Source organism: Dioscorea cayenensis, chromosome 14 (assembly GCF_009730915.1).
Source record: "Dioscorea cayenensis subsp. rotundata cultivar TDr96_F1 chromosome 14, TDr96_F1_v2_PseudoChromosome.rev07_lg8_w22 25.fasta, whole genome shotgun sequence".
NCBI lineage: Eukaryota > Viridiplantae > Streptophyta > Magnoliopsida > Dioscoreales > Dioscoreaceae > Dioscorea > Dioscorea cayenensis.
Genome location: NC_052484.1, coordinates 12,882,107 through 12,894,856, shown reverse-complemented (window position 1 = coordinate 12,894,856; position 12,750 = coordinate 12,882,107). Strand labels below are relative to the sequence as shown.

Sequence of the window (12,750 nt, the reverse complement as noted above, 5' to 3'; positions counted from 1 at the left end):
TGTTGTGTTGTTTATGGATTAATGACTCTTATTGTCATTTGCCTTGTTGATAAACATGAACCTCACCATCTTATCTCTTTGGAAAAAAACAAGCATGCCATATATATATATATATATATATATATTTGATTTTTGTATGAGATTTACATCAATGATTTGTTCATAGCATATGCATGTAGTTTGTATCAACATTTTGTTGAAAACAAGAAAGATATTGTCTTTGGTAGATTAATTGGTTATGCAACACTTGTTTTTATTTTTTGAAGTATGACTAACTTCCATTTCTTGTAAATATATAGTTTAGTACTGTTATAGTTTGAACATATTGTCCTATTCTTATTTATTGAGTGTGGTATTGGTAACATTTGGTTTATATATTTAATAGGAACAATTTGTATGGCCCATAGAAAAAACAAATGTTGTACGAAAAATATGGGACAATACATGCAAAGAGTGATTTAAAGGAATGATGGAAGAAGAAAGGTGTCGAGCAAAGAAGCATTTTGGAGTGAGTGACATCGCACATTGTAAAGGCAATAATGAAGGTTGGATAAGAGTTTATATTTGGGATCGTTTAATTGACAATAATTGGAATAGTGAGACATGGGAAAATCGATCTTAGAAGGCCAAGCAAAATAGGCACACAGAAAAAAAATGGAAGTATTACCAAACATACTGGTGGATCGATTCCTTTTTAGCTTCATGCGGAGAGGATGGTATATATGATCTATATTGCTTTTTAATTGTTGTTTTCAAGATTGTATATCTTTTTCACAAGGTTTACATTTTTTTTAATAATATGTCCATGAGTAATTTATTCTATATCTATGTGTAGGCAACCCAATTAAATCGAAAACCAACATATGCAGAAGTGTTTAATCGCACACACAAGCGTGACAAGGGTCGTGGTGATTATGTTGACAATAAATCTAAATCCGTGAGTGTAAGTAAATTGGTTTCATAATTATATTCTAATTATTAATATACAAATTTTTTTTCTAATGCATTAATAATTCTTTTATTATCTTAACCATACCACTTATAAGAATTTTATGTTTTAATTTGTAGGAATCTTATACTTCTTCAATGAGCCAAAAATATGGTATTAATGAATCTTCTCATCTTGAATTTGACCCACAAGCTTGGTGTGATGCAATTGGAGGAATGGAGACTACGCGTACACATGTGTATGGATTTGGGACCACGCCACGTGGAAAAAATTTAATTTCTCCTCCTATTAGTATTGGGGAAGGCTACTATTTATCGGATTGTAGTCCACTAATTGAAACTCTACGTCCTTCCACCGAAGTTGATAATCTACGGGAAGAAGTAGTGACTATGAAGAATAAACTACAAAGCTTGGAGGATTCTCAGAATGAAATCAAGACATGATGGTGAAGATTGAATGTTTGAGAGAGTGATTCATAGAACTTGGGTGTTTTATGGTTATTTTTACCTATGACTTCTCCTATGATGTTTTTAAATTTGATGAAACATTGAAGGTTTTTGTCTTAAACAATGTTGGACTTGTTTTTTTTAATGAATAAATAATTTTAGACATTATAAATAGTTTGTGAAATAGCATTTGTAATATATATGTGCTATAAGGAAATAAAACTAGAAAAATGAATTAATAAAAAATAGTATTATAGACTAAATTTTATGGATAATGAAAATAATTAGTGACCAAATTCCGTTGGTAATTAGTACCTTTAGTGACGGAATTCTGTGGTGATAAATATTTTCAGTGACGGAATATTGTTGTTGATGAAAACCATCAGTGTGGAATTCCATGGGTGATAAACACTTTCAGTGATGGAATCCCGTTGGTGTTGATAAGAATCAGTGATAGACTTCCGTGGGTGATAAACACTTTTAGTGATGGAATTTCGTTGATGATGAATACCTTCAGTGACGGAATTCTATGGATGAAAAACACTTTTAGTGACGGAGTATTCCGTCATCAATACTTCAACATCACCAACGGAAATATTTTTACCAACAGAATAGTATTAGCCACTTTATTATTACCAACAGTAATGTCCAACGGAAATTCTCGTCCGTGAAAGTTATCACCCACGGAATTTGATCTTTCAATGACGGAAATTTCTGTCCCTGATACCCTTGTTTTCTTGTAGAATTTGTTACAAGCCTCCTATTTCATAGCAAAATATTTTAGTGTGTAGCTATAACTGATTTGATTCGAAGCAAAGGTGCTATCTTTTTAGCTACGTTTTACTAACTATAGCAAATGAATATTTAATTTAGTTATGGACATATTACAATTATAACTAAATCATAAAATATTTGTGACAATAATTTTACTGTGGCAAGTAAATTAAACTTTTAGACACAAAGTTTCTCTGTTGCAACTAAAATCTATTTTGCTATATATATAAATATAATGTAGCTAAAATAACTAATTATTTGCTACTAAGTTAAATTTTCATGGCAAAATATTTTATTCTTTTAGACATGAAAAATAAAAGTGTAGCAAAATATATTACACTTAGCTACAGAAGTCATAAAATACGTGGCTAACTTTTTGCTACTGTATTTCTTGCTACGAGATTCATCTTTGAAGCTAACGTGTTTAGCTACAAGATTTTGTACCTTTTACTACAATTTGTTCCATAGCTATAGATACATAATGTTGTAGTGTTAGTTATATATATTTTTTGACAAACCTATATCTCACAAAAACTAATTTAGATAAATAACAAAATTATAATTGTCATTAATAGTACATATTACTATTAGTGGCATTATATTAAAATTTTGTGTAAAATAACATATTTTAGAATTTTTCACTAAATAATATTAATAACATTTTATATTCATCACTCTCGATATTTAAGTCCTCACTAAAAATATTTCCCTCCATCTTCCTTTGATGAAAGATTTGGTGTCAAATTTTTTGTGACGTTAACATGTGACAATTTAAAATATTGTCACATAAAATACTTGTTGTAAGGAAGTGAGTGACGAATTAATGATTTTGTTACGTTATGTAATTTTTTGTGTCAAAAACCTAATGTGTCACAATGTAATTTACTACTAATTATCAATTTTGTTCTAGTGATTTTATAAGCTTTAAAAATGAATTATTTTAATGTAATATCCCATGTCTCTAAAGTCACTTGCAAGTGAAGGCAAGTAGTGAATCACATGCATAAAGACCTAAAAAGAAATTGCCACCAATCAATTGTTCTTGTAGAGCATAACTTAGGATTTTGCCCGTCCCTTCAAATCTTCGAATCTACAACTTCAATTTCCACCAATTAATTAAGACAAACATCATAAACGAAAAAATTCACATTTTTATTCAAATAAAATTATACATTGCAAAACTTGTCCCGCGGGAACAATAAAAACAAGCACAAGTCAGTGATTCTTACCTTAACCAAATGCATTGTTAAAAATGAATTTCAGTCACTGATCTGTCATCTTACTGGTATATATATGCTCCATATCAAATGATTTTAATATAATGTATCATTTGCATACAAGAATTAATTTTTATCTAAGAGAGGTTTGCATGACCAGAGCTACTCAACAGTTGCCTTGCTCGCACCCTAACCTGCAACCTGACTAGAACCTGCATGCAATGAACTGCAATCCGTGCTTGTCTCCGAACACACACTCCACGTACCAATGCTTGCAACTTCACTAAACTCCGCAGCGCTCTGAATGCACGTCTTGCCTATTCATTAATTTATCTGATAGAATTTTAGCTAACATTACTTTTCTTGATTTTAGTCAATAATAACCAATAGATTGAAAAAAGATAGTGCATGGCCTATATGAGAATGAAGCTATTGGTGGAGGAGAAAACAAGAAATATATTGTAATAGATTTTTCCAACTAACAACAAGGAACAATAAAACTCTATTAATTATAATACGGTAAGAGCCAAAGTATATTTTGAAATAAAAACATACCAGATGGCCCCTGAAATGAGCTTGGATCTTTATGGCAGCAGCATCTTCAATAGATATTGCAGAAAAACGAGGTCGATAACTGTTACTAGGACTACTAGAAACAACATCGCTTTTCTCGAGCATTGGCTTCAGGACCATTTGCTTGTTATCAATCACAGAAACAGTCTTGCATGAAGATTTAGAAAAAGACCGACGAAGAGCACCGAACAAGCTAAGGGCTCCGGCCATCTTTGCTCTTGCTTCTTTCAGGGGAAAAAAAAAGCATGCCAATGCTAATGACTAATAAGGTAGTGTAAAGGGCAAAGAGGTGGTGGGCATGTCCTTGTGAACTCTGCAAAGAGATACAGGTGGAGCATTCTTTTGTTTATTTTTTTCTTCTTTCTTTTATGAGCATTGTGGTATGTGGATCTTATTCTCATTTTGTGCCAAGTGAGAACGTGGGTGACCATTATTGAAGAGCAAGGCTGAAGTTTCCTTGGATCAATCAACCAACCAACCAGCCAACTAAAGGTTTGAAGTAGTCCATTGTTTTCCTCCCTTTTGACAATGCAAGTCTCCTTAACAAAATTAAAAAACAAAATCATGCAGGGCAGTTTAAAGCATCCACTAATTATTGGATTAACTAAATCAAACTGATTTTCTTATAAAGTAAAATCACTACAACAAAAATGCCAAACTGATTTTGATCCCGTATTTGGCAAAAAAAAAATATATATATATATATTCGTGCCCAATGGCGGAGCTAGAAGTTAAAGGTTAGGGGGCGAATTAGAAAAAAAATTAATTAATTAACTAATTAAAAATTTAATATTTTTAAAATTTATTTATATGATAATTTATAGTTTAGTTTATAAAAATTAGATATTTTAAAATCTCTACTAAAAATGTAATTTTATATATTATATAAATTAATTTGTAAAAAAAAATTAAAAACTAAAACATAGAGTTAAAAAAATGCTACACAAAGTAATTTATACAAGATTAATAAATCAAATAATAAGTTTTTGATAATATTTTTTTAAAAAAAAATATTATGTTTTAGATTTTTTTTGTTAACAAAAGTGACAAATGCTGTATAGATTTGGGCATGCGCACGGGATGAAATTTAATTATTTAATCCACGCACTCTCAACCCGGGATGAAGAGTTTGGGCTACAAACCCACACCCACAACCGATGTCGACCTGTTATCATTATTGCTGTTAATGAGTTTTGAACTAGAGATCTAGTCAAGTACTATTAGGCTATAAGCCTTTTGATTGTTTTAGACTATATCTATTAATTGGTAAAAAAAATTAATTTTTTAAATAATAAAATTAAAAACAATAGAGAGATGATTTTAAAAAATAAAAATAAAAAACTTAGAAAGAGAGAGATAGGGAGCGGAAGAAAGAGAATAAAAAACTAATTAGAGAGAGGGGGAAGAGAGAATAAAAACTAATTAGAGAGAAAGAAAAGGGAAGAGAGAGAATAAAAACTAATTAAAGAGAGAGAGCTGGCAAGGGGCGAGGGGCGGGGCGGAGAGAGAGAGTGTGTGGAAAAAGCGAGAAAGAAAGAAGGCGGGGGCGACCGCCCCCTTGCCCTAACCCCTGCCCCCAACCCCCAATATTTTAGCATAGTTTTTGCTTCGCTACTTGTCACTGTTTTTGGCATGATTTTTTACTATGATGCCAAACATTGTCATTAGATTTTGTCACAGATTTTGATTCCGTATTGAAAATATTCCCATGTAGTGTTTGGTTTGAGGAACAGAGAGGAGAGGAGATTTATTCTATGAGAGATGATCCCACAAAACCGGTTCCATGATAATTATCATAGAACGGAGATGTGGCTCAACCTTATCCGTTGGATTGCCTCGATTTAATAACTTCTAAAGTAAAGGGCATGGATCTTTTAAAATAATTATCAATATATCCCTAGATTATATAATAAAAAACAATAAAATTTATAAACCCATGGCTGAGATTGAGTCACGTCTCGGTTCTAAAATAAAAATTATTTATTTATTTTTAAAAATACTAATATTTTATTTATAAATTTAAAAATTATAAAATGTAATTTTAGAAATATAAAAACTAATTTATATTTTAAAAAGATATAAAAATTAGGAAAAATTATTTATTAGTCCTTGCAATTTTACAAATATCCTCTGCAATCCCTCTGACATTTTAATTTACTCTGCAGCCCCTTTTTTTTAGTTTACTTATTTTTCAATCCCTGCACTAGTTTATTTTATTTAAAAATCCAATTTTTCCCTGCTTGCAAAATGTCTTTGTCATTTATTAATTATATATTTTATTTAACATTATGTGTTTACATGTAACTACACAAGTTTTTATTTAAAATGTACCCTTTTTGTTTAATATTTGTTGTTAATATTTAATATCTTAATTTGTTGTTTATTATTTTGTGTTTTCGTTTAAAATTGCCGATGGGCATTTCTGACAAAAGTACTTAAAAATAAATTGTCAGATTGTGTCAGAAAAAGAAAGGACTTTTTGAGGATATGAAATAGTTCAGAGATTTTTTGATCAAGTGACAAAGTTAGAGGGATGATATGAAAAATTTCTCTTTTTTATTTAAAAAATATAAATAATATAATGTATTATTACATAATACATTGATAAAAGGAAATTATTTTATATAAATATTAATAAAAACAAATCTCATGCCATTTTTTACCAAATCAAAAAAGAAAAGAAAGGCTACATTCATTTTTTCCACATGCCCATCCAACCATTTTTCTGGCTCATCCAAACAACCAAACACCCATTAGAACTAAACATCCAACTAATGACTAGGTGGTCTATTAGTAGCCGGGTACCCATTATAACCCTTCACAAGTAGTGAGAGTTCGAATCATGGGTGAGGGTACATTTTTGGGAGTGTGAGTAGTGATTGTGTGCGGGTGGTCTCAGTACCCATGTGTGCGCGGGCCCTGCCCCCACTTACTCTGCCGAGGCTTATGCACACCCCTGTCTTTTTTGGAGGCTTAGCCGTTCATCTTGGCCAAAAAAAAAACAACCAAACACCTCTAAGTTTCCAACATAATGCCTTCAACAAATAAAATAATTTTTAACTGAGAAAGATCAAGCCAAAGGCCATCTCCAATCAAATATTGAGTTTGCAATAAAATAGATAGCAGATGAACAATGGTCATATTGCTATCATCATTACAGATGCATATATATTTCCAACAACATCAGCCAATCACAAAATCAGTTAGATAAAAGCAACATAATAACTCTACAAGCCCATGACCAAAAAATAGCATCAGTAAAATGACAACTTGTGTATTCTTTATCGACAACCTTTTCATCTATTGCGATAATTTTCTGCCTAAGATAGTAATGACTAACCGAAAGTTTTCCAGGTAGACGGTAAGCGTGTGGAGGTCAATGCGGGCATGTCTCGGACATTTACATCTAAAGGCAGCATCCTAAACTCAATGTCAAGTTCCCTGAGAACTTTGATCATCTCTTGGAGCACCATTTCTCTTCTCTGCCATCTCAATCCCATGTCTTGATGATTCATACGGTGCCGCAACCATACGGCCACCTTCAGCCTATTCATGTCATCCACATCTTTTAACATAACTGTTGGAGTTGGATACCAGTGTTCTTTCTTGCTCTGTATATACCTGCATGATTTCCAACAACAAAGATCATGTCAAGAGTTGTATATAAAAACATCATAATTTAATTTGATTCATATATTCATATTCATTAACTTAAGCAATAAATTACGCATTAAATTCTAAAAAATTTGTTTATATTGAATTGTATAAAAGATTGAATTGGTCTTAGTATTGTGTTGTATGTGAAAGATATCAAAATAAATGTCATTTAATAGTTTTCTTATGGGAGTAGTATAATAAGAAAAAAATAATAAAAAATACATTACAACACTAAATTAAGGTCCAACTTTAGAATATTATAACAATAAGATAATAGGAAAATAACAAATTTAAGATAAAATGTGCCACATTCATGTACTAACCTAACAAGTTCAAAGGCTCTTATAGTTTGAGTTCGTAGGGAATTTCAATTTGAATCGAACCATTGGAATTTTAGAAACCTAACCTATTTTTATTGACTCTAGATTAAACTAAACTAAAGACAAGTCAAACTATCTCTCCTTATTAATTAAACTCATCATTATTATTACTATTGATGATTTTGTAGAGATCATGAAACAAATTTCTTTTGTATGTTGTTATTTGTTTTATCTTCTATTTTCTTAATTTCTAGATTCGTTTAATTACAACAAATATTTATGCTTTATAAAAAATTATTACATCATAAACCTATAGGAGGCTTTCATAACATTAATTAGAAATTATGTAAAAATAACAATTGAAAATTATATTTAACAAATTTATAACATAATATTTGAAGGTTACAGATTTATTTTTGGTTTGGTTTGGTTTTATTTATTTATTTATTTATTTATTTTAATAGCACAATCCTAACACAATCAAAATGAAATTAGTTTTTAAATTTTTAACCCAAAACGAGCCTTTAAGAAAAAAAAAAAAATCCCAAACTAAATTGAACCCAACAAGAACACTCTAGACTCATATATACATGTGCCAATTAAAGAAATAGAAACTAGTTTTTGAATGTGAAAAGTCGATACAAAACATGCATTTTATTTTTTGCTACAATTATCGTTTCTAAAGATTTACTATGAACGAAGAAGCTCGATGTAAAAACACACTAAATAATAAAAAAAAAAGATATATTTATTGACATATATAAATAAACAATTAAAAATCATCGATGTATTTATGCAAATACTGCAGAAATTCAAAAAATTAAATGAACTTCTAATTTCAACGATAAAATAAAGATAAATTTGCATCAAATCCAATGAAAATTAAAAAAAAAAAAAAATCAGCATAAATCAATGACACTAATTACTTACCCTTCTATTTTCTCTTTCATAATTGCAAGCTTATGCACAGGAGTTGAAACATGCACACAGAAATCAATTGCATCCCCCATATCTGGACTCCTATAAATGTTGCTAATTGGCTTTGTTGCTAGCAAAGTGTTTGGGTATATGATTTTCTGATTATCATACCTCAGAAAAACTGTTGTCAGTATGTTCATCTCCTCAACAATCATCTGAAAAATCAAAGTAATGCATCTTACCAAACCTTTCTTTAGAATATAACAAAATAAAAAACATTGATGATTCATGTATGATTGATTATGTTTCTGAGTACCTGAACTCCTTCCACTTCACAACGATCACCGACGTCGAAAGGGTGCATGACAAACAGAAATATAATTGCTTCAAAGACCATCTTCAAAGTGTTACCAAACATAAAAACTGCAACAAGTGCCTGAGAACTGATGAGCACAAAAAAATGGGTAGTTGCAATGCCAAGAATGAGGAGCCAAATGCCCAATACAATTATGGCCACAACCACATTTGCCATCTGATGAAGCTTGTTTACTGCTGTTTTTGTATCATTTAATGTTAAAGAAAGTGCTCTGCGTTCTCTAAATGCATTGATCTGTATCAGATGAAAATGTATAGTATCATCAATAGTTTTAATTAATTCAAAGAATACAAGGGATTAGAGAACCACCAAATGAGAGCATCATTACCACCCAGTTCTTTAAAGCCTTTCTTGTGATTTTCTTGGTTTCCTGAGCTCCTTCAAATAGACTCATAGTTTTCAGAGCTTCATCTTCTCCAATGAAACGCATCAAATCCACCAGATAAATGTATCTGTAGATTGTCCAAGTTTGTTTTTTTTCATTCACATTACTCATGCAAAAAAATATACAGCTGGGAGGGTTTTTAATCAGTGTATATAAATACAAATAAAATACTAAAATTCACATTCCGCACCAAAATACAAAAATTCTAAATCCACCTGTCAAATGAGTACGAAAACAAAACAAAGAAACCTTAAATTATGTGTACTTTGAAATCATCTTTCAGGTGATTTATGCATGAGGAATCAATATCTGGGCCCATGAACTTCATCTTTCTCTAATAAAAAAAGAACAGAACATGTGTTTCCATCACCAAAAAAACATTTAAAGTCAATAAACCATGAAGACTCACTGCCCATACAGAAAAAGGGTGATAAATTCTCCAAACTCTAATTATAGACTCTATGAGATTCATTCTAATAATCATTTGCTCTAGTAAAGATCCCCTGTCAAATGAATATATAAATAAAAAAATCAAAATATATTTTGACTTTGAAATCATATTTCTGATGATTCATCAACACAGTGGGTCCATGAACTTTTTTATCAGACAAAAAGAAGAACAGAAGAAAGGGAGAAGAAAGGCATACTTAGAGCTAGGCCTGGCCACATTGTTGAAGATCTTCTTAGCAGCAACCTTGGCCTCATTCTCACTTCGTATCTCAGTTGCCGACTCATCCTCAGCACCGGTGCCGGTCTGCAGTATCTGCTCATCCAGTGTCGTAAGTGTCCCATGCCTCACCATCCTCATCAACCTCTTCATGTTCCAAGCAGAGACATTCTTCTGATTGAGCTTATGCAGCTGCTCAATTGTAATTCCCTCCTGTGGCTGCTGCACCTGCAGCTGCCTGCTGAAATCCTTTCTTGAAACAACGCCGGAGAAGCGCACACTCTTTGCGCCGATCGTCCTCTGCGCACTAAACCGCCCGCTTGGGCCTCCACCAATCACTCTCCCACTCCTACTCGGCAACACAGCAGCTCGGAGATCATTAGGAATTGTTGCCCCTGCTCTCTGCAGCTTCTGCATTTCAGCCAGTGTCCTATCCTCATCCTCCTTGATACTTTGAAGCTCAATCAACGGTGGACCAGACAGCGCCTCGATGACATACTGGTTGAACAAAGACTCTTGTATCCGATCGAAATAAGTACTGACATGGAAGGAGGAAGCCAAGACCTTGACAAGCAATGTCTTGACGAGCCGGAAAGCATTAGCAATCAAGAGGCAGAGAAGGACCTTGGTGACATATGGCAATGTGGTGTTCCTCGTCTCCCTCGCAACCTTGTCGTCGAACAAGTAATGCCAGGCCAATAACACAAGGCCGAGCCAGAGACAGTTCTGCACGGCCCTGCGCACGCCATACACGAAGTAAAGCACTCGTTTCCGAAGCATGAAGCTGTACTCAAAGCAGAGGACGATGAAGCGGATGAACCAGCCAGAGACAAGGCGGCCGCAGAAGAGGACGAGCACGAGCAGTGTCCATTTCCAGAGATGAAGATCCCAAACGGTTTGCTGCTGAAGAGGGCGGATGAAGAGGCTACAGAAGAAGGCGATGACGATAATGAACAAGCTAATCCATTGCAGAATTGTAAGAATGCTCCAGTTCTCGCGTTTCATCTCGTCGGGGAGATCATCATCCATGAAAGGATCATCATCGTCATCGTCTATTTTGCCGAGCATCCCTGATTTCAGCTGCCCGGATTTGGGAATCCACCCAGATTTTCTCATGCTCTCTCCCGGCGGTGGATCCATCAGCCTCGATCTCGTCTTTGCACGGAGCAGCGTTGATGTGCGCCGGAATGAGGAGTTGCCAGTGCATCGGAGGACCTCAGCATCACCGGTGTCGGCACTAGACGGGGCAACATCTTCCGATGAAGACGATGACATACGTGACGGATCCCGAAATGAAACTCTCAGCTCCCGCGATGCAGTGTTCATCGTCGGCTTCTTGATCTCGTCCATCTCCAAATCAATGTCCATGGAGGTCTCTCTCCACTGCTTATCGAATTCAAATCCTCCTGCAGTGCCACCAGGATCGATCAAGAAGTCACCGGAGGTGGTGTTGGTGTTGGTGTTGTTGTTGGTGTTGTTGTTGGTGGTGGTGCCGTCGACACGGACGACGAACTCGTCGCGGTGGTCAAAGAGAATGGGTTGTTGTTCTTGATGCTGTTCTTGATCGAAAGAGGGATTGCGGGAGGAAGAGCGCTTGTATGAGCTTTGAGATTTGAAGGATCTTCTTAAGGATTCCATGGTGTTTGACACAATTTTAGTGGGAATGAGAAGGTAATGATGATGATGGTGATGATTTTTATTGGCATGGTTTTGATTTATTATGTTAGCCTTGTGCTTGTAATTATTAGGTTTTTTTTAAAAATTTTTTTGTTTATTTATTTATTTATGTTTATATTAATATAAGAGAGTTGAAGTTGGCGAAAGGCGCGGGGGAAGGAGAAAGGTAAGGAATGAGGAGGGGAGATGGTGGACGAGAATACACATCGTTTTAGTTTTTTTTTTTTTAAAAAAAAAATTAATTTTAAAAAATTAAATTATTTTATAGTCCCTCGTTAATTTTGCACCACAAACTAGGCCTTATGGAAAATTTTCTAAAATTTTCTTTTTTTCAATGAAAACAATAGAGAATCCCAATCACAATGGTACTCACAGCTCAATGGAGAAATGAATAAATTTTGATACTCATACTAAATAAAAAGAATATAATGGGCTCTGTTTTTTCTAACATATTAAGTTATATATCACCTTTATTATGAAGATAAAGTTTAGTTGGAAAAAAATGAATATGGAAAAGAAAAAGGAGTAATTAGTAATTTTCTAAGTTGGTTTTTTTCTTTTTTTATCTAGTTAATTTTGAAAAACTAAATTTTTTTTTAGTCCTTGATTACTTTTATATCACACAATAGTCCTTATAGAATTTTTTTTAAAAAAATTGTTTTTTTTTTAAATATAAGGATGAAAACAAAAAAAAATTAGGGAACTCTTATCACAAAAGCTCTAATAACCTCTGTGGAGAAAAGAATAAATAGTGATATTCACACCAAATACAAAGAAATGCATGGCTCTCG

At 33.1% G+C, this 12,750-nt stretch overlaps 2 protein-coding genes across 2 annotated transcripts; both read right to left on the bottom strand.

The window, feature by feature from the left end:
* Positions 1–3,350: 3,350 nt before the first annotated feature.
* On the bottom strand, positions 3,351–4,258 carry LOC120276459 (protein IQ-DOMAIN 1-like). The gene is made up of 2 exons (XM_039283212.1): positions 3,942–4,258; positions 3,351–3,703 (listed from the first exon to the last, which is right to left on the bottom strand). Exons 1-2 carry the CDS (start codon positions 4,167–4,169, stop codon positions 3,524–3,526), a joined length of 408 nt encoding a protein of 135 aa, XP_039139146.1. The 5' UTR covers positions 4,170–4,258; the 3' UTR covers positions 3,351–3,523.
* A 2,793-nt stretch (positions 4,259–7,051) lies between these two features.
* LOC120275391 (mechanosensitive ion channel protein 8-like) lies at positions 7,052–12,006 on the bottom strand. The gene is made up of 5 exons (XM_039281944.1): positions 10,263–12,006; positions 9,559–9,682; positions 9,171–9,464; positions 8,867–9,069; positions 7,052–7,580 (listed from the first exon to the last, which is right to left on the bottom strand). The coding sequence occupies exons 1-5, from the start codon at positions 11,918–11,920 to the stop codon at positions 7,295–7,297; spliced, it is 2,565 nt and encodes an 854-aa protein (XP_039137878.1). The 5' UTR covers positions 11,921–12,006; the 3' UTR covers positions 7,052–7,294.
* Positions 12,007–12,750: the final 744 nt, after the last annotated feature.